Here is a 23,154-nt window from a genome sequence, read left to right as displayed (position 1 = left end):
TTTATTTATAGTAAGTTTTTAGTAATTCATTTTCACATTCTCAGGAATATCAAAAATAGGAAGAGGAATCTTAGGAAGTAAAGGGATTTTTTTTTTAAAAAAAAATGGGTGTTTGGGAACTTAGCAAAATCAAGACATTTTCTAGGCTTTTTTTTTTTTTTAACTAGGTTCTTAAAGCTTAAATTTTGGGCAAAATTTGACATGACAGCACCCTTCTAAATGTTTTTTGCATGGTCTCTTAACAAAAGTTACCCATTTAAGAAACTCAGTCAGAAAACTAAGAGCATAATGATTTCTTAAGAAAAAATGTAGCTTACACATGATATGTAAAATACTGATACACAAGCTTCTTTATGAAGAACATGTTCACTGTAAAAGACTTCGCAATAAAATGACTTTTTTTTATTAGCCAGTTTCCATCTTACTAAACACATATCATTGCATTGTGTGTGTCTTGACTTTTGGCTGGTTTTATGCCCATTGGTTAGGTTTTGAGAGAGAAAAGGCTGAACAGCCCTGATACACTTGTGATGTCCAAAGAAGTTCTAAAGACAGCCATAAGATGCAGATATGCTGGTCTTAATGTATATATTCTTTTGATTTACACATTTTAAAGTGTTACGTGAGATAACTTCATATTGAGAAAACATTAATTTATTAATTAATAAAGCTGTGTGTCATGAAACAAAACTTAAAAACATATAAAACTGTGGACTTCTTTTGTGATGATAAATTAGTGGTTTTCTGGTTTTTGCTGTGCAGATATTGACTTGACTGTGAAAGCTTTTAAAGAAAACCAAATGAAAATGAATAACCTTCATTTTCAGAAAAAAGGGAAGATGAGGCATATTTTGGATTTTTAAAAAGTGGGACAGGGAGGGGGAAGTGGGAGAACTTCATGAGTGAGTGTTAATACCACTGATAGTGACCAAACATAGGGCAACAGATATTGTGGAAGCTTTCTCACACCTTTCTGCCAGTTAACCTTAATCTTTATCTGCAGCACCCTATTTAGTACTTATGCTTCCTTGTCTCTGCTCAAGCATTGTGCCAAACGGAGTGGTGGTTTTGTGACAGATGTCTACTAGGGATTTGGGAGAGCCCAATAAACTAATCTTCCACTGTGACCTAAGTAAGAATTTGAACCCAAGTCTCCTGCAGCTAGAGTACATAATTCACTGTGGTATGTAGCTCCCTGTTGAAAACAGCTATTTCTTGTAATATTGACTTGAACTCTTACAATGGAACAGTCTTTCTGAAAAGTAACATTAGCTGGGCTCTATATTAACGTTTTCTACATCTTGCAAACATAAAAAAGAAAGTTGGTGTCAAGAACTGAAAGGTATCAAGCAAGATTTACTGTAATTAATTCTTTGTTCATAATTTTGCAGATTCTCAGCCAAAATCAGACAGAGTTTTGTTTAAGGCAGACTTGAGCAGATGATGCGACTTTAATTTAGTGTGACTTGCCTGCATGTATTTTTAAGTGCTCAAAGGGAATTCACATTTGATTATTTGCACCATAGTGCACTGCATAAAATATTCATGGAAGTGTCACTTTTCCATAGGTGGCACTCCGGGGCAAAGACAGGGACTTTGGGAAACTTTACATTTTTAAAGTAACAAATATGAGAGGCAAGTTGAAAAAAACGTATGCTACTTGGAAATGTTGTCCTGCAGCATCTGACAAATCATTTTTTGCCAGCAAAAATTCCAATACCTGTATAGCTTGTGACATGAATGCAGAGTTAGCTAACTAGGCCTGATATAATGAAACTCAGGGAGTTCTTGGAAATTTGAAAGAAAAGCCATTAAAGCATTGGAATGCCCTTGTTAGAATAAAGCTGTGTTTGCTAAAGATTTCAAAATTCAATGGCATAATATCAGTTTTTATTATTATTATTGTTTGTATAATACCAGCAGTATTTTTCTCTGGGGCGGGGGGGAACAGCTGATGTATTGTATAATAGCTGTGTGGTCAATTTTAAGAAAATGTTTGTTTCTTAAAATTTACTTTTTACTGTATGTAGCTTTTGTTGGTATTGATATATTTTCAAATAAATGTCTATGCTGAAAATTTAGGACTTGATCTTGTGAGGTGCTGAGAGCCTCATGCAAGTGCAGAGCAATTTCAGTGGGTTTTGAGGGAACTTGGCACCTTGCAAAATTGATCCCATTATTCACGTACAAACTAGGCCAAGGCACCCAATTTGCACATGTAAATATTTATTCAATCCTGTGCAAGGTTAGCTACCTGTTTTGAAAGCCTGGACCTTAGCAGTACAGTGGGAGGGCGAGGACCAAAGCTAAGTGTGTTTCTTAACACACGTTGATCACAAATGGCTTGAAGCTGGCTATATGCATTTATTTATGCGGGTCAAATTAGTTTCCATATTCAGCACATCAGATATGTGGACATCTTCAATGTACAGTCTTAAAATTTTTATAATGAAGTAAAAAATAATAAATTGAGACACAATTCTGGACTGGTATCTCATCTCTAGGTATAGGTGCTAGTTCTTTAATTACAATCCCAATGAAGCATTTCATCTTCACTAAACCAAAAATATGCTTTTCTGAAACCACAGATGCAGAGTGAACTAAGAGTTTTCAGTCTTCGTTAATTTACTGTGGAACAAGATAAAGAATGGTTTATCTATTTTTGATTTCAGAATTAAGAACTTGATTATGGAAAAAAAAATACCCTGCTTCTGTGCAGCAGGAACTAGAGAGCAGAAGAAATGTCCTGAATAACCATGGAGATTAATGTTTATATCTTCCTTTTATAAAAAGAATTGAGCTTTTAGTTATCTGAAGTTGTTCAGCATTCTGTACGCTTTCTAATATTGCTTCTTTAGGTACTATTGGGGTCCTTAAAGCAATGCATGAGCTGGGAGTGGAACCTGATGTGGAAACATACACAAACTATGTTTTGACAAATTTTGATGACATTCAGACTTTTCGTGTTCTGCTACAGGTGAGTTTAAATGAATTTATTTTTTATGTATTGCTATGTTATGGCCCAATTCTGCAGCTGCTGTGTGTGTAGGACTCTCATTGACTCCAGTGGTGTTCTGGGGCATGCAGTTGCCACACAAACAAGCTCATTAATTGTTCTATGGACTATTTTTTGAAAGTTATTTTCCATTATTTGCCCACCTTTTCCCCTCCCCGTTCACCAAAGAGGATCTTAAAATTGCCATACCATGTGATGTTTTTCAGTAATGCATTTTTCCATTTCTTGAAATAAGACTTTAAGTAATACCATGTAGCTGATTCAGTAGCTTTATTTTACTGTTTTCCAGTTATGCAGAAATCTTGGGTTCTAGTTCTTTTTCCCAGTAATTTTCTTTCCTACTGGTGGTGGTGCATGCTCGGCCTTTGTAGAGGGATTTAGGGGTCAAGAGTGGTTCGTCTAGCCAGCTAATTAGTACCACCGATAGGCTTTTGGAAGCTTGTCATTCAGTCCTCTTGACAAGCAGAATGGTGTCAACAATTTGGGGCTCCAGAGTATTTGTAGAAAGGGGACATTGTTCAGCAGAGACATGCGGAGGGCAGTGTTTAAAAATATTGCTGAGTATCAGGATTTCGTGTGTGTGTGTAGTGTAATGCTTTTTATCCATAGGAAAATGGCTGTCCATTTGAAACTGAAGGACTCTCTGTAGCAGAATTAAGACATGAAGCAATTTATGGAACATTGGAAAATGTTTTATCATTATGTAAGTATCTACAATGTATTTAGCAGATGTCTTTTTAACAGAGGCAGATATGGAGTACTTAAGTTGATGTGTATTTGTAAATATTCAGACATGGATTTTAAGAGTGATTTAGATAGTGGTTGGGGTTATTATGAAGTTTGTTCCGTATGGGGGAATTGTGGCATTTGAGGAAAGGATCTCAAGGATATCTTCTGAAGCTGCCAGTTTTTGGCAATGGGTTTTTACATTTGTTATAAACTGCTTTTTTAATATGAACATGCCTCATGGACTTTGCACACGTTTTTATTCCTTCATATTACATTTATTAAAAAAAATATTAACGTGGTTCAAAAATGGCAGTGATATTTAGGTTAAGTTTAGGTCCTCCATCAGTCTCTTTGTCAATAGGAGCTGCAAGTATACAACTAATGGGATAAGCAGGCCCTAGGTTTACAGTAGTGCAAGCTAAGTTTTTTTTTTTTTTTTTTTTTTTTTTTTTTTTTTTTTTTAACGGAACCGATCTTTGTCAGAAGACTTTGCAGTACTCAACAGGCCCTAATCCTGCAAAGATTTTTTCTCTCTCTCTCTCTCTCTCTTTATTAAATTAAAATCAGTGGCATGTGATCATTAAATCTTCGCAGGATTGGCACCCAGATAGTTTTATTTAATCTGTTTTTTAGTGAAATATTTAATTATACTAGACAAACAAAAGAAAACTAAGGTTTAGTACATTACTTAAAAGGGCCGCTAGTAGGACAGATTTGGCTCCAATTTAGAGATTTATAAAACAAGATAGAAAAATTTCTGATATATTCTTAATTCAAATGGCAAATTTTAAAGCAAACATCCTCTGCAGCTTGCTTATACCTTGCAGCATTGTGCAACTATATGAAAATTTGAAAGTAAAATTCACTAGAAATTTAGGAGAAATAAAAGTGGAACATAGTAGTCTCTTTTTTCATTGTCTAATGTAAAAAACCCATAAATAACAAAAAAAAAAAAAAAAAAAAAAAAAAATCCAAATCAGAGGTTTAAAACTTTCAGGTTTTAAATCTAATTTGGTATTAGTTATGTTTTTGACCAGTATCCTTGAAAAATTAAAGTTCAACAGTGTTTTGTTTAAGTTTATTTAATGTGTAATGCTTATAGAGTTGCACCATTGCTAACCCGATTATTTATGGTGGTACTTTAATATATGTACTTAATTATCTCATAAACAATTACTAATTCTCTAAAATTCACTCTGAATTCTGCCAGCTTTTGTTCCTGTTACCCCAGTCAGTAACACCATGAAAATATAATACTTAGGTGTTCTTTCAGACAACAGAGTAGTGGTGCCTGGCTAGAGCACAGTAGCTCTGCTAGAAATGAAACATTTTGTAAGGTTTCTGTTACTTGAAGAAGCAAAACTAAGTGTCCTTTATTTTTTGACTTTGGCTAGAGTGATCAGCTTTTGGTATAGCCAGTAACAGTGGCTTTGTATTGTCACTCCTCTTAAATAGGAGATTATTTAGCCAGAGACAAATTCATTACATGAGCAAATAACTTTTGTAGTAGTACTCCATATATTAAGGTTTGTAACTGAAGAAAGCATGCAAATGTTTACCTTACAAACCTGAATTTAAAAGAAAATGACTTTTGTAAAATTAATACTGGCCCAATGTTCACTAATGCCAGTGAATCTCATCAGCACCCAAAAAATAATAAGGCACGGACAGTAAACAATATAAATTTGTTAATGCAGTTGTATAGGGAAAAAACTTTAAGATTGTCTCACCAGTGCAGTCAGTGGAGGTGAAGCATTAATGTTGGCTGCTATCAGGGTCTATTGATTCTGCTTCTTATCCCCTATCATGTATAGATTTCTGTTACTGACAAGATGAAAACTGTGAAGCATCAGTTGAGGAATCTGGGCGCATAAGGCAGCATAGATGAGAGCTATTTTCCCCTTTATCATGCCATTCCATTCCACTTCATTGTCAGCTTCTTTTGATTTTCTCAGACTTGTTTGTTGCTAAGGAAACCAGTTTGCTGATTGTCAGCAGCAGCTGAGCATACTGAGGTTTTTATGCTAGTCTTTTTATGAGTAGAAAGTTTAATATGTCATTGGAAAAATGTTTTGCTTGGGGATTTTGTAAAATCAACTGTAAAGGTTATCTTAAAAACTAAACAAACATTTCAGATTTTGGATTGTGTATGTAATTTCTGCTCAGATCAGCATTCCTGTTTTCACATCTTCTACCACCTATATCATATAGCCCTTCTAATGGTGACACCCTAGCCCTCATTGAACAGTTGTGATGCATTCAGCCTTTGCATGGGGTTAATTTCATTATAATGTCAACCATACACCATTTGAACAGGTTATTTAAAAAAAACCCAGCATATAAAACAGCATGTTTTGGAAAACTGGACTTGCTTCATATGAAGTCTAAATGCATCATTGCGGGTCAGTGATTGCAGGGGTGTTATGCTGGAGTGGGAACCAGCATTCTGGAAAGAATGAAATGCAGGATTGCTCAGCTAAGGACTCAGAAAACAAGGGGTTATGGGGAATACATTAGAATTGTAAGTGAGCTTTAAGGGATACCTAATTTCACAATTTTCCTTGAATTTTTCAGCCCATATTGATGAAAGTAACAACACTTAAGATTGCTATAGCTGAATGATATTAAAGCAAAAGTATTTTTCTATGTCACATTCTGTTGATTTACTTAGTTAATTGGATGGCACTTGAGAGATAATCAGTTTCACTGTTTTCCTGTACACTTATTTAGTTTCCCTTGTTTGTGGGTAATTTACTCAGGAACAGCGGAAAGAGAAATTTTTTTACAAAATAAGAAAATGTGATTGTAAAACCACCAAAATTTGGCAAGCATACTTTAGGACCTGAAACAATTTTTAACTTATTTAAAATGTTCTGACTTTCAAGCTGTTTCCCCTGAAGCTTGTGTTCTTTTTTGTGACGAATGCCACAAACCTCAATTTTTTAAGGAGTTTTTTAATTTGTTGCATTTTTTAGAAAGAGTGCTAACTTCTATAACGCTTGGGCGTATCTCCCCTATATTATCTTGTATACAGGACTAACGTAAATTGTTAGCATTAATGAGATTTAACTGAGTTGAAATCTCACTGTCACTTATGGAAGAGTAGACCCCTTTTAAAAGATGGCAAATTCAAACAGAAATACCTTTTTCATGTAAGATGTAATGAGACCACAGAACTCATTGCGCCAGGATACCGATGAGTCTGAAAACTTAACAAGATTCAAAAGGGATTGGATGTTTATGGATAACAAGAATATCCAAAGTTGTCAGATAACGGCCATAAGAAGAAAAAATTTGGATGGGGTCTTAAACATAATGCTTTTCAGGGCTGAGGCCTTGTCTACACTACGGAATTTTGTCAACGCAAGTTATGCTGACAATCTAAAACGTATAATGACATTGTTTGGTGCATGTTCACACTACGTTGCTTCTGTTGGCAGAGCGTGTTCACACTTGGTACTCTAGCGTTGACAGTGAGAGCAGTCCACTATGGGTAGCTATCCCACTGTGCTACTCGCTGTCCTCTGCAGCTAGGAGTTGTGGGAGGGCGGAGCGGATTGCAGTGCATCATGGGGGTGGGCTCAACATTCCATGATGAGGTTCTTTCTGTCCCAGCATTCCATGGGCTTCCGACTGCTTTTCATGGCATTTTTCAACAGTCTCTGTTTACTGTGCGTCCACCATCTCTGTCTGAAAGGATGGATCCTACACTGCTCTCTACTGCTATGGTCACTGTTATACACATCTCGCGGATGGTCATGCAGTATATTATGAGTTCCCAATCTGAACAGGAATCAGAGTTGCCTGACCTGCTGTGTGCCATAGAAAGAAACAACACCAGATTTCGGCATTCACTGAGCAGCTGAACATGGTGGAACATCACTTTTGGGCTCGGGGAACAAGCACTGAATGGTGGGATTGCCTCGTTATGCAGTCCTGGGATGATTAGCGGTGGCTGCAGAACTTTCGGATGCGGAAAGCCACCTTCCTGGAACTGTGTGCAGAGCTTGCCCCCCGCACTGTCGGTGCAATGACATCAAAATGAGAACTGTGCTTCGGTGGAGAAGCATGTGGCAATCACTGTGTGGAAGCTGGTGACTCTAGACTGCTACTGGTCGGTCGCGAATCAGTTTGGAGTCAGGAAGTCGACCATTGTGGGCTGTGGTAACGCAAGTCTGCAGGGCCATAAATCGCATCCTGCTACGAAGGACTGAGAGTCTTGGCAGTGTGCGTGAAATAGTGGATGGCTTTGTGGCAATAGGATTTCCTAACTGCGGAGGGGTGATAGATGGCACTCGTATTCCAATTTTGGCCCTGGACCATCTTGCGACGGAGTACATCAATAGAAAGGGGTACTTCTCTAAGATATTGCAAGTGCTTGTGGAACACGATGTGGTTTGGGAAGTTGCATGACACATGCATCTTCAGGAACACTGGCCTGTACAGAAAGTTCCAAGCAGAGACTTTGTTTCCAGACCAGAAGATTCCAGTGCGGGATGTTGCAATGCCGATAGTGATCCCTGGAGATCCAGCGTACCCCTTACTCCCATTGCTCGTGAAGCCTTACACAGGAAATCTGGACAGCAGCAAGGAGCACTTTAACAATAGGCTGAGCAAGTGCAGAATGACGGTGGAATGTGCCTTTGGCAAATTAAAAGCATGCTGGTGCTGCCTTTATTGCATGTTAGACCTAAATGAGGAAAACATGCATAGTCATAGCAGCCTGCTGCACACTCCATAATCTTTGTGAGACTAAGGGTGAAAAGTTTCCCCGCAGTGGATCATGGAGGTGGATCACCTGGCTGCAGAATTTGAGCAGCCAGATACCAGGGCTGTTAGAGGGGCACAACAAGGGGCTATTTTAATCATAGCGATTTTGAGGCAACATTTTGATGATGAGCACCAGTAATATGTTTTTCTATACAGCACTCTGCCATGCTTTAACTTGCCACTTTGCATGAAAATTGTGATGATTCCTGACGGGGATTTGTAGTCAACAAATGATCCAGCTGCCAATATGTATTACTAACAGCAGCAACCACCACGTGTAGGAGACAAATAAAGACTGGTTATATTTCAGAGATTTTGTTTTTGTTAAATACCAATTAAAAATACACACAAAAGGCTTGATGGGAAGGGAGATAAGAGGGCAGGGCAGTGTAGGCTGTCATAGCGGTGTGTAAATTCAGCTATCATTTTGGAAGCTGTCAGAAGGGGTGGAGTAAACTGGGTACTGAGATGTTCTGAAGAGTTGCAAGGAATATGTGGGAGGAGTTTTGGGAGGGCATGGAAAGCAGTTCTCTATTGGCTGTGGGGAGGGTATCGGAGTGGGGGGAGCACGCATGTGTTCTGCCTGGAGCATGGGTAGGGACTTCAACATCTTTGTTTGCTCCTCCATCACTTTTATCATCTGTTTCTGGCCCTTTACAATGTGCTTCTCTCTCCTTTCTGTCCTGCCTTTCAATTTTAAAATTTTTCCTTCAGGATCTCTCTCTGCTCCCTGCTTTCTTTTTTTTTTTTCAGCCTCTGGGGATTGGAGAACCTCTCAGAACATGTTCTCCTTGCTCCACCTTTGTCTCTTCCTTATCTGCCTCCTGCAGGATTCTTACTACTGTAGTACAGTGGTTCTCAAACTTTTGTACTGGTGGCCCCTTTCACATAGGAAGCCTCTGAGTGCGACCCCCCCCCCCATAAATTAAAAGTACTTTTTAATATATTTAATACCATTATCAATGCTGGAGGCAAAGCAGGGTTTGGGGTGGAGGCTGACGGCTCGCAACCCCACCCCTGTAATAACCTCGAATCCCCCGTGGAGTCCCAACCCCCAGTTTGAGAACACCTGATCTAGTACTTGCCACTGCAGGGACAGGATACTGGGTTAGATGGACCTTGCTTTTGGATTAAGTGTGTGGCAATTACTGTGTTTCTAATGGTTATTTACAAAGATGATTAATATTTACTAGATAAGGAAAAAATGTTACTTCCATTAGGTCCTATTCCAGTTTTTTTTAAAAATAGATATTCTTCTAAATATTTATCTTTACAGTGTCTTCACCAAGTATGCTCTCTGTGGATTTGTTTCATTTTAAAGGCTGTCTCATTTTGGGCTTCAAAAGGTAAGTTTTTCATAAAGTAAACTTTCCCCCCCTCTGTAATTGGTCTAATCTCCCCACCCACACCCCACCCTTATGTAATTTTCCCCTGTGGTTATTAAGTCTGAAAACTTAAACTTAATAAAAATTGGTTTCCATCAACAGGTCAAAAAGTCCAGAGCACTCCTGCCCCTCTCTCTACACCTACCTCCTTCAAAGTGACTAGATGGCTGTAACCCCCCCCACACACACACAGTCCCCAGCCTAGTAGCAATAACACTAGCTGTATGATGCTGGAAGAGTGTAAAATTGACCTGAGACCATGACCAAGGCAATTTTATTTCTATTCACTTTTTTGCATTTCTGCTGGTACTGCAATAGAAAATATAGGTGTGTAGGACCAAAGGAAGGTTTACAGCCCTCTGTATCATTTACTTACTTTGGTGGGAGGAAATCATGAGTTTTAAACTTGATGAAATTATGGTTTAATGTAATAGAAGAAAATGACTTATTTCTTTTCAAACTATTCAGAAAGTGAGCTAAAAATGTTAGGTGTCATCTTGTGTGCTCTATTTGTGTCTGTGATTATCGAAGGCAGAACTGTTTGGCTGCTAGCCACAGTCATTTAGCTGGGAGGCAGCATTATCCAGTGGATTGAGCACTGGAATGGGAGAAAGGAGACCTGGGTTCTTTTCCCAGTTCATCCTTTGACTTACTGTGTGACTGCACAAGTCACTTATCCTCTCTGTGCCTTGTTCTCCCTGTCTGTAGTATGAGGATAATTATATTTGCTTACATTAGTAAAATACTCTTAATTCTAGAAACTAAAAGCAGAATATGAGTGCTAAGTATTTATATGGTTTGCTGTAGAAATAAAATACTAGTTTTTGGTGTTCCTTCTCTCTCTTTTTTTTTTTTTTTTTTTTCAAGCAACTGTTTCAAGGAATGTTTTGTTGATTTATTTTGTTCTGTCTTTGTACTCTGTATTGGAAATAAGAAATTGCTTCAAAATCTTCAGATTTTATTTGAATTGAAGAGGAGGTTTGGTTCTTCGGGCTGGGTCAAGGACAAATTCATCCAATGGTAGATTCAACCATAGCTGGGTTTCTGGTTATGTACCATTTGAGATGGAGCAAATGCTTTGTAAAAGGAGGCTTGATGTCTCAAAATAGGAGCTATGTTATATGTTTGTGGTGGTGGTTTTTTGGTGGGGGAGAGGGGATTGTGTCTGTCTTTTGAGACTGGTATCTCAAGTTCAGGGGATCTATTGCTTTTGTGAAAGACACCTAATCTCAAAATTGTGGGTGAACCTCTCCAAGTGTAAGACCTGGCTTTTGTGAAGGAAAGAATTCACTTCTAGTGGCCACTTACCCCTTCCTGATAACCTGCTGCTTTGAAGGCAGTGACCATCAGCCTCATCACAAAATCTCTTGTGAAATAAGCTAGTAGTGTACTCCATCTCATGTATTGTAGTATTACTTTAAAAAGAAAAGGAGTACTTGTGGCACCTTAGAGACTAACAAATTTATTAGAGCACGAAAGCTTATGCTCTAATAAATTTGTTAGTCTCTAAGGTGCCATAAGTACTCCTTTTCTTTTTACGGATACAGATTAAACCGGCTGCTATTCTGAAACCTGTAGTATTACCTTAGTCTTTTATCTTAATTGTTCTCCAGTGTCTGTCCATTTGTAAGCTTTTTGAGTCAGGAATTTTGTCTTAATTTGTGTTTGTAAAGCACTATGTAAATGATAATCCCAAAAAATTACATCAGAACCCCGTTTATCTGATCTAATTGGGACTAGGGCCAGATCAGATCATTAAAAATCCGGATAATCTGCAGAATGGGAAAGTGCAATGCTGCAATGCCATCTAGTGGCCACAGGAGAGATCACTGGCTTTTGGCCCTGGAGTCCTGGTTGTGCGTTTAATTTGGAGAGCTGCATAGTGGAGAGTCAGATAAATGGGGTTCTACCGTACTTTAAACTTTGTAATGTCAGAGCTTATGTAGTGAAGACTTACAAGCACTGATGTGAGCTACACAGGTTCTACTAAAGTGCCCCATACGTACATGAAACACCGTCACTATTCTGCTATGCTAGTCCTGGGGGTCTCCTGCTCCTGGACTGCCGTTCTTGGAAAAATGTGTGGAAACTTATTGATATGGACAACCGTATGACGTTAGCCAAAATTGAACTCCTTCTCAAAACTTAAATATCTAATGTAATAAATTTTAAAACACTATTACACTGAAGACAGTATTCATGTTCAGAACTTCCTCTCTTTTTCCCCAAGAAGCTCCACCTTCCTCAAAGAACTAGAATTATATTTACAGTAGCACCTATGGCCCTATTCAGGACTGGGAGCTTCCTTGTGCTAGATTCTGTACAAACATACAGTAAAACACAGTGTGTATCCTGAAGAGCTTGCAGCCTAACTTAAGGTCCCTCTTGCTAGTCTGTTCCTTATGCTAAACACGAGGTGAGCCCATCTCCAAGCAAACGACTCACTTTTCCTATCCACTTATCTCAACTACAAGTTATACTACTTAGTTGCTCTTACTTCCTTCCCCAATTCCATCCTGACCTGCTGATTCTGATTCCTTGGTTAAGAGCTAGCATCATGGGGAAGTGGGTCACATTAATATTACAGTCCACGGGAAGAGGGGGGGTTCCTGGCATAACCAGTCCGGACAAGTGGCACACTAGTCTTTGCTCTCCTCAAAGCCTTATCCCTTATGTCCCCTGGCAATTAATCAGTTCCCTAATATCAAGCTGAGAGTAAATCAACTGTGTCACTTGGTCCCAGTATGTCTCTAAGTAATGGCTTCAAAATATTTTTGGTGTTCAGATATTTTAGTATGTTTTTAAAATAATATTTGGAAACAAAATATACTTCTAGTCAGAGTAATCTCACCGAATTATATTAAGGCTTGTGATAAGAGATTTTTTTTAAAAAAGCTGAACAGTACCACTTAAAGAAATGTTGAAGCAGTGACAAGGAGAGTTAGTTGAGCACATCTGAAAGCTTTCTGTGCCCTGGAGGTTCACGTAGCTTTTGAACACTGGCAGTTCAATCCATAGTAGTGAAGGTAGTTCATGCTATGGCATACTGCCATCATTTATTACCTGCATCCATATATTTTAGTCCTTTTTTGTAAAAGGGGTCTCTAGCATCTGACTGCACGTCACAGGTGTCTTTGCCAAGGGGCACTATTCTCCTCATGGGAGATGGAGCTTCTTGGGTAGGGGAAAGAGAGTGGAGATTCTAAACACAAATACTGTTTTCAGTGTACGAGTGTTTTAAAGTTCGTTACATTAGCAGATATTCAGCTTTTGAGAAGGCATTCAAATATAACCTATTAGAGTTAAAGTGATATGGTTTTTGCCCTTACCTTGATTTTTGGGCCACTGTTTAACCCTCCTGTATAACCTGAATCCCACCTTCACCACCAAACAGATGTGCATATTGTACAGCAAATACTGCACTTAGCTGTTTGACTGTAAGTGGCAAGCAACTGGTACTAAAATTTCAATAGTTTTCCATAATCAATTATCTGAGACTATCAATGATAGGAGACTTTGGGAGACTCAGAGGACACCTCTGCAATGTTCCAGGTGTTCCAGAGTCCAAAGCTTGATTCTTGTGATAGCACATTGCTATTCACTGCATCTTTTTCATGATTAGGAAATGTAATGTTTAGGTCAGGCTTAGCCAGCACGTTAGGTAAACCTGACTTCTTCTCTACCTTTTTTTCCTGGTAGAGGTACGGGTTAACATCTCCAGCTTGATTTTTATTACATTTAATTTTGTTTGTTATGATTGTGCCTAAAGCCCAACTAAGAATGGGATCCCATTGTACTATGTATTGTACAAAAACAAAGTAGTAGATGGTCTCTGCAGTGAGGAGCTTACAGTCTAAAAACATAAGACAGAGTGGGGGAAAGGGTAAAACACACAAGCACAGTGAACAATGATAGCAACAAACATCATGTTCCACTTTTTAGGAACATGGTGGTGCTGAGAGGGCTTGGTTAGGAGGGGATAAGCTAAATGGAAGCAAAGGGAAAGGGAACCAGTGGATGGAGCAGGGGAAAAGAGGGGAAGATATGTAGTAAAACTGAGGTGAAGAGACTTAAGGAGAGGGTGGGAGCAGACAGCCAATCAGCACATGGCAAAGCAAGTCGCGTGAAAACTGAAGAAAGTACCAAATGTCAGCTGGTTATACAGGCTACAACTCAACCAGCCAAATTGAGCTACAAGATGTTACTCTCTGCCTCCACCAGGAAAAAGTAGAATTTATTTTGGGCTTAACTAGCACATGTTAGGTGGGGGTTGGTTAAGCTGTATCACTCTTCCTAGTCAAGACAAAACTTTAAGCCATCAGGCTTGCATTAGTTTCTTATGAAAGTATTTATTTTTCTTTGTTAGAATTGCATATGCTCCCAAATGATGAATTCATTAAAAGCTCTAGATAAAATAATGGTATATTACTGTTCCTTCTAAGTCTGCCACAATATCATCCAATTTAGATCTACTAGTTGATTGATTGATTGATTTAATTTCTACTTTTAAAGCCAGGTACTTGCTATCTGCAAGTATTGATACACAATCAAATCCAATCCAATCAGGCCCCATAGGGGGGATGAAAATAGTGGTGGAACTTTCTGCCCATGTGGAATGCCAATATGAAATTGCTCACAGTAGACTGCAAATGTTCAAAATACCATCAAATGTGTTCTGCTGGGCTCCTCAGTCTCCACTTCAGTGGGGCTTGCGATAATCATGAGTGGGGCTGGATTAAGGCAGACGCACAATAAGTACGTGCTCTGGACCTCTGCTCCCAGAGTAATGTGAAGATATTGGAATTTCAGTTTTACATTTTAAAAAAAATATATAGTTGGGAAGAAAAGCTTGAAAACATGAACTGAGTAACTGCTGTAGTGGTGTCTGCAGACAGTCCTCAGCAGAGGGAGAAGTAGCAGCCACTAGAGCCTGGAAGGAAACTATACAAGAGCAGACTGCCCTCCCCTGCCTGTTCTGAGAGAGCCTAGGCTGATTGGGTAAGAAAGTGGAGCACTGTATGATTTATTCCCCTTAGAGGAGTTCTTCAGATGCCCCTTCTGTTCTTTCCTTCTGGGCTTTTGGGTCCAAGGGTCAGATTGGCTGTTGGGGATGGTATCTTCTAGGCACCATCCACTTTTAGCACCAAAATGAGCCATAAGCAGATTGTTCAGATCTTCATAATAATTCAATCAGCCATGAAATAGTTATCGGTGTTGACATTTAAATTATCTTTGGACAACTCAGTTCACTACCCATTGACATGTATGGGGCAGTTCACAATGGAGAGTATTGTTTCAGGGTCTCTCCAAATTGGGACAGACATCACTATGCCATTTACACTCAATTCATGTATTCAAGTTTTGTTTGCAACTGTCATGGCTAGAATTTTTTTTATGAAAGTTGAGAATTAGCAAACTCAGTTGAAAAAATTCCAGATCAGCAGCCTGGCATCATTGTGCCAATTTCCAGCCCTGCACCCCACAAAAGACTTTGGAACTAAATGTCCAATTTGAATCTTTACATAAGTAGACTTTAGGGCTAGAATCTTCATACAACTCTAACCTGCTTTCCCCCCCCCCCCTTCCTCCAATACATAAGAGATTATATGTAAAAGAACCACCAAATGATTGGCCTGGACATTATTTTGGATTTCTACACCTTTTATTTATTTATTTATTTATTTATTTATTAGAGTTAAGTGATCTGAGAATATCAGTTGGTTGACATCATTATGAAGAGACATGATAGATCAGTTATTATTCTGAAAAGCTCACTAAAGCTCAGAGACAGCATTTTGTTTTCTCTATAAACTTGTGTTTGACTCATTTTTAATTTAACCTTTTTGTGCCACTGTCAGTCTAAGTGAAATACAAGTTGAATGTGCTTACTTAAAAAAAACAAACAAACCACCATGAATTTTTCTGAATGCTTTATAATAGTTTCCATGTTCCTATTTAGGCTGAGAGCTTGATATCTTTTTATGGGGGGTAAAAGAGCATAAAATACAAGTTATACCTTTGCTCTTTGGGCTTATCAAAATTACTGCTATTGTGGTGTCTGATAGTTTTGATGCAGTGTTGGTGTGTGTTTTGACCTCTACTTTCTATGTAGTGTTTTTATGTTGTATAAAACATAGGAACTTAGGGTTTGCTATACCAGTTTGAATAACTGATTTGCAGTCTGGCATCCTGCTCCCATTTTTGGCCTGTGACCAATACCTGATGCTGCAAAGGAAAAAAATGAAAACCCCCCATAATGCAATTACACGATGCTATTTGTGGGAAGGGAGAGAACTCTTTTTCGCAACCTTTGTATAATCAGATTTACAACAGGAGCATGAGATTTGATTACTTCATTTTTTGCATGTATAATTACAAATGTTCGAAAAAATTATTCACCCCTTTTTAAAATATAGTTTTAGTGTTTGACTCTCTGGACTTTTCAGTAGTAAATTACACATATTAACTGCATGAAATGTGACCTCCTATTCTGTATTTGCCTGAAATTGATGTGAATGAAATACTGAATAGATTGAAGTACAAAATATCAGTACAGGTATCACCTGATAGAATAATAAATTTGTAAATCTCACTCTAATCTTAATGGTAGCTTATGTATAGTGAGTCAGTTTTAAACCGCATGGCAAACAAATGAATATGCATGTCAGAAACATTTATGTGAAATGTATATCTGTTATATGAAAAGATAATGTCTTATGTAAATTTTTAAAAAAAGTTTAATAAATAATCCAGTGTAAGATGAATATTTACTGTGTGCAGATGCAGGGTACTTGTTAGTGATAATACTCTTTGCTTTTTTAAAAAAAAATAAACACAAAGATTATTTTACTGCTGTTAATTTTTTATCCTCTGCTGCCCTCTTCAGGTCCAACGATGTAGATCTTTGGAGCAAGGTAAGTGAAGATGGTAATGCTGAAATTTATAAATAGAACTATTTGGAATGCATTCAGAAACAAAATCTCTAACCACTACTTGTTTAAAATGCACTACTGTGAACTTGAGTTCAGCTGCTGGTAATAGGCAGCCCTGACAGTAACTTCTGATCATGACATTTGTCATTAAGAAATTACTTAATCTAGTCATGCATAGTAGTAGTATTAGGTTTGTATGGTAGGCATATTAAAGAAAAAACTGTTGTGTTAGTGTCACTTTATTTAGTTTTATACATGATACTACTATGAATTCTCAGTATAACAAGTATAACTTTTTTTTATTGCTTATGCAGTCATAGAATCATAGAATCATAGAATATCAGGGTTGGAAGGGACCCCAGAAGGTCATCTAGTCCAACCCCCTGCTCAAAGCAGGACCAAGTCCCAGTTAAATCATCCTAGCCAGGGCTTTGTCAAGCCTGACCTTAAAAACCTCTAAGGAAGGAGATTCTACCACCTCCCTAGGTAACGCATTCCAGTGTTTCACCACCCTCTTAGTGAAAAGTTTTTCCTAATATCCAATCTAAACCTCCCCCATTGCAACTTGAGACCATTACTCCTCGTTCTGTCATCTGCTACCATTGAGAACAGTCTAGAGCCATCCTCTTTGAAACCCCCTTTCAGGTAGTTGAAAGCAGCTATCAAATCCCCCCTCATTCTTCTCTTCTGCAGACTAAACAATCCCAGCTCCCTCAGCCTCTCCTCATAAGTCATGTGCTCTAGACCCCTAATCATTTTTGTTGCCCTTCGCTGTACTCTTTCCAATTTATCCACATCCTTCTTGTAGTGTGGGGCCCAAAACTGGACACAGTACTCCAGATGAGGCCTCACCAGTGTCGAATAGAGGGGAACGATCACGTCCCTCGATCTGCTCGCTCAGTCACTAAACCTAATATTTTATGTAGATTCAGGAGCCAATTCCTATGACTCCTTTCCCTTCAAATGTTTGCTAGGACTTTAAAAACAAAGCTTAAGGTGAAAAAAATTGCACTGTGTTACTACTATGTTGTAGTAATATGAAGGATCTGATGTAAATGAACAAAAGCAAGGAGATTCCAGATGAAGGCTGTCACCCAGCTCAAGTCACAAACGGAAATTACTGTGATCATCTTGTCCTCCCAATTGTGGTCCACGTTACATACCACCCCACAATGTAACACATTTGGTAATATCTGCAGAGTACTGGATAGTGAAGTCGCTGGTAGATCAGGACTGAGATGCATTAATAGAGCTGTGAGTGAGAAGCTTTCACTGTGTTGAATTCAGCACCTTGCTTTCAGGAGTTTACTTAGTTTTATTTGTAAAGCTGCTATCCTGTACTTGTTTCACTGTGCCACGCTGAAGTATTGCATGGATCATAGCATGTTTTCACGATAATTTTGTATGTTTCAATCTGCCTGTGAGGAAAACTGAGGACAAAGTAGAAATTGTAACTTAGAATGTAATATATTTGGGTTTAAGTCAGCTAACATAAACGACAACTGTGAAGCAAAAGTAGATTGTTCTTGTGCTTCATTGCCTTTTTCTAATATAGAAGGAAAGTCTTAAACTTCCTTTTGAAAAAAGTTTTTGGTGTTTTGGGTTTTTTTGTTTTGCTTGCTTTTTTACATTTGAACTATCAAGAATGTCACACGGGAAATTCCCTCCCGTTGCTGGAGGAGCCTGGCAAGATCTTTGGAGATATCGAATAGTGATGTCACAAGCATGAGGCTGTAATCTGAACTGCTGCTACTCTTTCCCACAACTGAGAAAGAGAGGATGCAGTTTCTCTTGTGACAGTAGTTGAGCTGAAGTTGTTTGCTAGATTTACAAGTAGATACTTTTTTTTTTTTTTCCTTAAGGCACCCAATTTTAGAAAAAAGCTATCTTGCAATTCAGAAGTCAAGTATTGAAATTGAAAAAATATCCTTTATAATGAACAAAGATTGCGCCTCCAAGGAATCTCAATTTACAAGACTTCTTACTTTTTTTAAAAATTGAACATTGTAACAGTCACTCTTTTTGGTATTTCCTCTCATCCATTCCTCTCACGTCATTCTGGGATTTGATTTCTGGAGCTGTATGTGGGCTGTATGTTCTTGTGACTTTTCTGATATATTTCCAAGTACGAGTAAGAAGGGGGTGGGGGCAAAAACTGTAGTTTAACTGTCCACATCTTGTTTTCTTCGTGAAACTGAATGTAATGTAGGCATCCCAGAGCACGACAGGTGTCTGGCTTTGTTTGTTCCTTTCTTTTAGCAAGTGAAGATGAGTGGCTTCCCCCCCCCCTTTCCATTACGTAAAATAGAGCTTTGTTCCCTCAGTATTTAGGTAACAGCGTGTATACCTTTCTCACCCGTTTGGTTTAGCTTTGATACTAACATCATGGTAGAAAAAGCCCAAATATAGAACACTGACATCCTTGAGAGAGAATGAAATTAGGACATTATGTAATGGCTGTATCTTCCCGTACTAAGAAAAAACAAAGATGTTTTAAAGGTTTTTTGTATTTAGGGTGAGCATTTATCATATCTGTTTGGGGAGAGAAGGAATGTAGGGAGAATACCTTTTCTAAAAGCTACTGAAGCTACTCCTTCAGTTTTATAAGACCGATTGGACCAGTGTCAAATTGGTTAGTCTTTATACACTTCTGTTTAAGATTCAAGAACTAAGTGTTTTTGTTTGGTGCTTTCTATGTATGTACAAGGTGTCATTAAAAGTGAATTTACGTGTTTTCAACCAAGGTTGCAACTGATGTGGAATATCTAAATTGTAGAAATTTTCAAATTAACATTGTGGGATGTATCACTTTTTCTGCACAGCTTCACTTGTTTCAAACTGTAAGAAAATAAAAGCTCTGTGGTCCAGTTTCAGGCTTTTCAGCAAATGGGAACATAATTTTAACGACCCCAGAAGTGACATTGGTTAATGATTGCTGTAAGCAATGTCTTACTTATGATCACTTACTTTGTAGGATGATACATAACCAGAATAGAATAGAGTCTAATTTCCATACCTTAGAAAACATTTCAGTTGCTATATATATAAAATTTTTTTAAGGAAAATCTATTATTTACAAAAAAAAACTTCCTTGTATTTTATTTTTTCCTAGTGAATTACTATGATGCGGTATAGAATAATACCTTAGTGGAGAGGTACTTTATTATTTGGAGAATTCAATTTCAGATACTATTTGTCCTTTCTTGCTTCTGTTGACTGCAATGTACGATTATTCTGTCTTACCAGATAACTGAACTGTTGTACAAGGATGGCCGTTATTGCCAGACGCCTCCAGGACCAACTGGTAGAGTTTCAATTTCTATGATTGTAACTTATCCACAAATCCGTTCTTCTGTGTAATGATGGGCTTGAGGGATTACAACAGTAAACACTGATTGCTTCTTTTTGAAAGTGAAATTTGAAAACATGTTAGGTAAAATCTTTATCCTGATAACCACAGCATATTTTATCAGATCCAATGTGATCTTTCATTTCTTTTTTTAATTAAAAATATATTTCATATTTAGAAAAATGAGCAGTTTTTAAAGCAAAATAGAGATTTAGAATAAATCCATCTGTGTCAGTATTATTCATATAGTGAAAATGTTTAAGTAGAATCTTTTCCAACTAATGTTCATTTTGATAACCTTTTCTAATTTTATTAAACAAAATGGTATCTATCAATCTAAATACATTATTTTGAAACAAAATGACTGTTTTCATTTAATCTAGAGAAATAGATTTTCTATTTTTTATTTTAATCCCTATTTTTCTGAGTGTAAGTTTCGTAGAGGAAACCGAACCTTTTGGAAAGTCCTTAGCTCCTTCTTGAGGCTTGAATACAAGGCTATATAAATTTTTATGCTTGAATGCACAAGAAAATTAGTGCTGTTAGCTAAGCCATCTTTGTTAATCTTGATTTTCATTGGCTAATAGGCAGCTCTTCACAGGATTATTGCATCTACTTGTTAAATTATTTAATATTCTTTACTCTGTATTTATATTCCACTAGCTGGCTATAAAAAGCATTTTAATATAAAAATGTGTAAAAGATACAGAATGAAATATGCAGAGCTTTAGGAAGCTATTTTTTCTTTTGAGCAATGACAAAATATTTGTGGCAACTATTTGGGGTAGTGGGTAGGAAAGGGGGGGAAGGCCTTGGGCAGAACCACTTCTGTCACACAGTGGTGGAAAAAATAGATTGAAGTAAGATTCTGTACTGAAAAGCTGTCACTGGTTCTGAAAATAATTAATATTCCTTTCACTCACCAGTTAGATATGTGCTCCCAAACCACATAATCTCTATGCCTCAGTGATCATTGTTGCCATTTCAGAGCCTCTCATCAGGGTGACATCTCACACCAAAATGATTTCTTATAAATTAATCTTGATAACATGACAGTCTCAGTAATTTTAGTGGAATGCTTTCTCTTGTTTTTTTCCACAGAAGCTGTTGGCTATTTCCTTTATAACTTGATTGACAGCATGAGTGACTCAGAGGTACAGGCCAAGGAGGAGCATTTGAGACAATACTTCCATCAGCTGAAGAAGATGGTACCATTTCATTTTTTGCTACATAATGCCTGTCCTGCCTGACATGTATCTATTAGATTTGAAATTGCTGCTTTTAAGTACAACAGACCACTTCTCAATGACATGCAAGAGCTGGAGACTTAAATTATGTCTGAGATAATTTCTGTTAGACAAATTTCAGTTTGGTTGTGTTTCAAAACTCATATAATTTTCCCCCCACCTCTTGATACAGAATGTAGTAATCCCTACAAATATCTACAGAGGCATTCGCAACCTGCTGGACGCCTATCATGTTCCTGAATTAATTAAGGTCTGTGGTTATATAGTAACTATTTTGTTTCTTCAAAATATAAAATATATATGTTGTGTGTTCCAGGAATATAATCTTGCCAAAATAGATTGATTTGATTAACTGTATAAACCCTTCATCCTTTTCCTAAATCTTCTTTGCTCTCGAACCCCAATTTTATTTAGGATGTTTGTGAAGAGCTACATTTGATGAAAGTATTTTAAAGAATCAGTCTTTTCCTTTTAGTAAATCTAATAACACTAGATAAAAAGCTATTGTACTTAGAATTAACTTGCCACAACATTTTTAGCATCACTTTATTCATATAACTTTGTTTTTATTTACTGATATTTTGAATGTCTTATTAAATTTTAGGATATAATTTTATTGGCTGATAGAGAAAAGTTGTCAGTAGCAGACATTCCAAAAGTAAGTAAATTCACTAATAGCTGGATTTCTTCGTGGCATGGTAATGAATTTTTTTTCAGATAATGCATGAAGGTATTAACTAGTTCTCAGTGATATAGTTGTATAGTCTATAACTAAAAGTATTCGCGTTTTGGGAGGAGTTTGGGGGCCATGCGGAAGGAAGCACAGTCTAGTGATTAATATACAAGATTGGGAGTTAGAATATGCAGGTTCTTCCTCAGATTTGCTGATTGAGCTTGGCGATTCACTTAGGTTCCATGCCTTCGTTGCTCCATTTGTAAAATTCAGCTCATGGTGATGTGAGGCTTAATCAGGTTATGCACTCTGAACTCCTTGAATGACAGGAGTATAAATCCAGTATGGTGGTGGTTGTGTGGCATCAAGTCTTTTTTAATCTTCTAAGTGCCTAGATCTGAGAGGTAAAGAAACAGACCTCTTTTCTCTACTTCTACCACTAAAGAAATGAGCCTGAGAGAAGCAGATTTTCCACACTGTTAAAAGCTCCAATAGCTTCAGTTTTTATTATGCTGTTGTCTCAAGTTTTTAACTAGCATCAGCTCCTTAATTAGCTACAACATTCTTAATTGTTACAAATTTTTCTTTTTAATTATGAGTGAACAGGTTTCATTTTCCTTTGGCAAAGTGATCTATTAATTTTTTTTTTTTAACTTTTGTTTTCTTTTTATCACCTGTTTTTAGAACACTGAACTTGGAGTGTCTGCTTTGGAGGAGGAACTGGAAAAGCTAAAAGCTGAAAAGCAACCTATTGGAAATGTCCTAAAACAGCTTATAGTTGCTCTCTGTGCAGAAGAGGTAACTTGAGCAATGCAGAGATCATTGCAAACGCTGAGCTATATTTAAAAGGAATGTAGATGACTATTATGGATAGATGTAGTTAAGCAGGACAAGCGCAGTGCTTGAGATTTCAAGGTTTGATGCTTATAAATCAAACAAGTGCAAAAAAGCAATTAAATAGAAAGGTTAACTAATTTCAGCTACACCTTGAATGACATGTTTTGGGATTGCTGAAGTTTGTTTACGATAATCTGCAAAGTGAATGATAGTAAC

General features: G+C 37.4%; 1 protein-coding gene across 1 annotated transcript in view; it reads left to right on the top strand.

Moving 5' to 3' along the window:
* Positions 1-23,154, top strand: part of LRPPRC (leucine rich pentatricopeptide repeat containing) — a 159,579-nt gene that overhangs the window by 33,722 nt on the left and 102,703 nt on the right. The window contains exons 12-20 of the mRNA XM_038395576.2: positions 2,859-2,977; positions 3,626-3,719; positions 9,792-9,861; positions 16,787-16,814; positions 20,079-20,136; positions 21,283-21,389; positions 21,601-21,678; positions 22,033-22,086; positions 22,786-22,899. Of these exons, the coding sequence (XP_038251504.2) occupies positions 2,859-2,977; positions 3,626-3,719; positions 9,792-9,861; positions 16,787-16,814; positions 20,079-20,136; positions 21,283-21,389; positions 21,601-21,678; positions 22,033-22,086; positions 22,786-22,899 (722 nt within the window). The remainder of the gene's footprint in view (positions 1-2,858; positions 2,978-3,625; positions 3,720-9,791; positions 9,862-16,786; positions 16,815-20,078; positions 20,137-21,282; positions 21,390-21,600; positions 21,679-22,032; positions 22,087-22,785; positions 22,900-23,154) is intronic.

Source organism: Dermochelys coriacea, chromosome 3 (genome assembly GCF_009764565.3).
Source record: "Dermochelys coriacea isolate rDerCor1 chromosome 3, rDerCor1.pri.v4, whole genome shotgun sequence".
Lineage (NCBI taxonomy): Eukaryota > Metazoa > Chordata > Testudines > Dermochelyidae > Dermochelys > Dermochelys coriacea.
This window is presented reverse-complemented; position numbering and strand designations above follow the sequence as displayed.